Source organism: Bison bison, unplaced genomic scaffold (assembly GCF_000754665.1).
Source record: "Bison bison bison isolate TAMUID 2011002044 unplaced genomic scaffold, Bison_UMD1.0 scf7180017864524, whole genome shotgun sequence".
Lineage (NCBI taxonomy): Eukaryota > Metazoa > Chordata > Mammalia > Artiodactyla > Bovidae > Bison > Bison bison.
Window position 1 is genome coordinate 665,466 of NW_011495075.1, and position 4,387 is coordinate 669,852.

Genomic DNA, 4,387 nt, shown 5'->3' on the forward strand with positions numbered 1-4,387 from the left:
GCGGGGGCGAGGTCTTTGAGATCTTTTGTTCCCTAGGTCCTGGCCTCTGAGCATCTCCGGGTACCGAGCCCCGATCTCTCAGAGGGTACCCGCGGAGAGGAACAGCCGCCCGTGAGCGCTTTGTCAACCACGACGTACCAGAACCCCGTGCTTATAAGCCTCTAGCCCAGAGAGGCTTTTACTAGGACCACTGCATGCTAGACAGAGAAGATCCTGCCAGGCGGTTTCCCGTGAGGCACGTTTGTGGCAAATGGAAACATTGGCCTGTGCTGGGTGAAAGCCATAGTTGGGCTCAGGAGAGCCACCGGTGGGGGTGGCGGCCTGCTGGGGTGCTGCTGTCCCCGGGGCCCCCAGCTGCCACCCGCCTTGGCTGCATCTGAGTGTTTGACCTCCATGTGTGTTCATGTGCGTCTGTGCTTTTAATCAAAGGTGCATAAACTTTCAAATAGCAACCATACCTGCCAAACCCACCCAAGATGACCCCATAATCAGTTGCCAGAATGGTGGGATCGCAGGGTCTCGGCCTACGGAACGTCCCGAGCAGTTACATGGCCTTTCTAGTCCCTGCTCTTGGTAAGTTCCTCTCTAGCTCCCAAGAAACACCTCTGTCTCCCCGGCCCCCACCCCCTCCACAAGCCCACACCAGGGTCGCTGTTCCCCGTGTCCCTGGAAGGGCTGTGAAAGTGCACGTTCTGGGGTAAAGAGCGGCCGCCTGTCCCTGCTCTGTGGATTCTTACCCTAACTGCTGTGAAGGGGCCCCGGAGGCCTGAGGACAAGAAGAAGCCTTTATTTCCCCACCTGTTATTCTCCACGGCCTGTCCTCGTGTCTGGACAGGGTTGGGGCAGCAGCACCCAGGAAGGGGGACCCGCCGCCACGTGGTCGCTTTCCTCCTGGGGGGTCTGAGCTCCATGGGCCGCGGGAGTGCCTCTTGAAGGCAGGAAAGCTTCAGGAGGAGTGAGTTCACTCCCAGGTGGTGGTCAGCCCTGAGACTAGACCTGGGGGGCCCTGGGACTCGTGCTGACAAGAGACGTGGAGGGCAGTTCGCTCTCCAGGGTAAACTGTGGCGGACCCTGTTCAGCCTGAGCCCCTGGCCCACATAGGTGCTTTAATCCAGGATGCTGGTGGAAACAGGCGTGCGGTCCAGGCGTGCTCTGCAGGGAGAAGGGCGTGGCGGGCTCTTATCTGGAGTCAGGCAGTGCTCTCAGCTCCTCGCTCAGTTCTTGTGTTCTTCCTGGGCACTCGTGTCCCTTCTGAGGCTGGCAGGCAGGCTGAGGACGCAGGGTCTCCCACGGGAGTGGCTGGGGTGGGTGGCTGGTGGGCACAGAGGCAGGGGCAGCAGTCTGGACCCGGGAGGTGTTCCCACACTTTCCTTCTTCTAGAGGCTTTAACTGTTTCGTCTGGTCGTTTCTGTAGCCTGTTCACCAGACCCCAGTGTGGGCACGGGGCTGGTCTGGGTTTTGCTCTCTTGGGGGTGTCTGGCCTTTGATGTGGGGTGAGGAGGTAGAGTCCCTGGCAGGATGCTGAGGACATAGCCAAGGCAGCACCAGGCTTTTCCCAACTCCGGCCATCGGCCTGTTCTCGGGCTGGACCGAGAACATACCCGGGGTGGGTATGATCTTGGGGTCACTTTCTTGCCAGCCCCAGGAAGGGGGTGCAGCTGGAGCAGCTTCTGGGAACCCTCAGGTTGCTCTGCCCTGGTGGCAGCAACACCAGGTCCATGTCCGAGGAGGAGACCGAGGCTCTCACAGGGGGGTCGCCCCTGTGTCCACTGGGGGCAGGGGGCAGTGGCCAGTGCTCAAGAGCCAGTGTCTTGCCTCATCCTCACTGGCCAGCTTCCGGGACCCCAGACAGGCCCCTGGGGATTCCCCAGGTCACAAGGCCCCCTTTCCCCAGGCCCAGGGAAGCAGCCCCGGGCAGGGAGGGCTCCAGGTCAGGGGCTGGGCTCCTCTGGCAGCTGGGCGGCGAACAAGGCCAGGGTGTGGTGCAGGAACTGGTACTGCTCTGCCGTCTGGATCATGCCTCCCCTGCGGGCAGAGACGCACAGTCTTGAGCTGAGGCGAGTGGGGACAGCCTGACCCTCCCGAAGGCCTGTGGCGCCTCCTCCCAGGGGCGTCCTCTCTGTGGCAGACTGGGACTCCCCCCACTGCCCCTGCCTTCCCCACCCGGGAGGAGGGCCCCATGTGGCAGAGGTCTTAGAAGTAGTGATTCCCCAGATCTCGTGTTCCCAATGCTTTCCCATTGGTGAACTCATTCCTCATAGCAGCTCTCTGGGGAGGGGGCCACTGTCTCTCTGGGTAAAGAAGTGGGGGCCCAGGAGACACAGAGACGCGCGGGGGGTGGACCCTGTCTCTTGTCTCTACACCAGTGAACTTTTGCAGCTGCCTGTGGCTGTCTTGTTTCCAGAACCAACCGTCGCTGTCTCCCCACTTTCCCCCCTGAAAAGGGTATTTGGAAAAATGGAGACAAGAAACACGAAAGACCGGAAGCTCAGGTGAACCCTGTTTAGTAGAGTGTCCTATTTAGCTGTAGCACCCCCAGCTAAACTCCGGATGGAGATTCTGGCCTGGGTGTAAGGTGCTAAGCTCTTGAAGCCCAATGGGCCCGTTTTCTCCCACAGGAAATACCCAGAGCCTAAGGGCCTCCAGGAGGCATAGGGCCGCCCACCGTGTCCTCACCCCGCTTAGCCAAGCACCCACCTGTCCAGCCGCAGCTGGCACACGATGCCCAGGATGTCCACCTCCCCTCGGGCCTTCAGCTGTTGGCAGCCGATGCGGGTGGCGATGAAGCAGCCAGTCCGGCCGATCCCTGCGCTGGGTACAGGGGTCCAGGGCAGGGCAGTCACAGGGGGCAGGCGGGCGAGGAGGGCATCAGCCACGCCTCTCGACACGCCAATGCCCTCTGATGGCGCCGCTCACCCGTTGCCTGCCCGTCCTGCCCCGAATCCTCTCCCCCTGCTCCGCCCTGCCCTCCTCCCTTCTTCAGGAAGTCTCCCCTCCTGCGTGAACCCCTGACCCCCAGCATCCGCCGGCTGCACCTGTGGAGGGTCCACAACCCCCTGCCTGTGCTTGCGGCCGCGTGAGCTCCTGAGGACGGGCCTCCCGAACGCTCTGCCTGTCTTTGTCCCTGCCTCACCCCTCCGTCCGCCGGCCTCTTAGCCCGAGGCCCCGGGGCTCTTCGGCGGCACACCCGGGTCTCTGGGCCTGTCCCGTGTAGCCCCTCATCCACACACCCGCTCTTACCCTCCAGACTCTCAAGCCCGCCCACGTGTCCCGGGCCCGTGCCCTGACTGTGCCCAGCCTCCGTCAGGCCTCGGGAGCTGCAGCCCCACCCACCGGGGTGCTCCCTGCTCCCCCTTCACCTTCCAAGTCTTAGTTTGGCCTAGAGGACTTTCCTCCTGGAAGACCGTTTCTGGCCAAAGTCTGGTGGGGGCGGCTTGGTTCTGTGCCCCCAACAGCCCCATCACAATTCATCACGATGCATTCTGTTCGTTTTGTCTGCAGACCGTAAAACTGGGCAGTAACCAAACGGTCTTGTTCACACTGTCTCCTTAGCATCGAACTCTGCGCCTAGCAATAACAGGCGTTGAGTGAACATTTGGGGAATGCATAAATGCGCCCTGGCGGCAGGGAGCAGGTTTGTGTCCTCCCGCGGAGCGGGAGCTGCCTCTCTGAACTGTGCCTGGGGTGCCCGGCCCACACGTCCGTGTTCTGCACTTGCTGGATGAGCTGGAGATCCCGGTCTGAGTAAGGCCCAGGCCAGCCCCCGCTCCCCTAGGAGCCCCTCTGAGGGGCCCATACCTGCAGTGAACCACGATGGGCCCAGAGCGGGCCCCAGTCTCTGGGCCGTCCTCTACCTCGGCCACCAGGCGCAGCAGGGGCCCCGCCGACTCCGGGGTCTGGTGGTCGGGCCAGGCCGAGAAGAGAATGTGCTTCAGGGCCCGGCGCTGCTCCTGGTGCTGGGCGGGGGCAGGGCGTGAGGAAGGGGCAGCAGAGACCCGCGTTCAGGTCCCGGCCCTGCCTCCCACCAGCACAGGCCTGCGGACGTGTCCCTTAGCCTCACGCACAGGGCTGTGATGCTCGGAGGCCAGAGAGCTGCTTTGGAGAGCGGAAGGCGCCTCCAGTGACGGGGGCTTAGGCTTCACGTGTCGTTAAGCCTCTCATCGAATTGCCGGGCGCCCTCCAGCAGTGCCTCCAGGGCCCGCCCTGCTTCCCACAGGGATGGTGGCGCCTGCCCTGCCGGCCTGGAGGGGCCCCAGGGCGGCGCCCACGTCCCTCTTCCGGGCCCAAGCAGCTCTGCAGGCGTGGGTTCAGGCAGGTCTCCCTGAGCAAACCCGAGGTCCCCAGGGGACCTCCAGAGAGGGGTGGCCCGGCCCCCTGCAGCCCCGGG

The 4,387-nt window shown here is 63.3% G+C and overlaps 1 protein-coding gene across 1 annotated transcript in view; it reads right to left on the reverse strand.

Moving 5' to 3' along the window:
- Positions 1-771: 771 nt before the first annotated feature.
- The window catches only part of PTPN7 (protein tyrosine phosphatase, non-receptor type 7), a gene marked incomplete at its 5' end in the record, with an annotated part of 8,826 nt that continues 5,210 nt past the window's right edge, over positions 772-4,387 (reverse strand). The window contains 3 exon segments of the mRNA XM_010831117.1: positions 772-2,025; positions 2,698-2,811; positions 3,799-3,956. Coding sequence (XP_010829419.1) covers positions 1,932-2,025; positions 2,698-2,811; positions 3,799-3,956 — 366 coding nt within the window.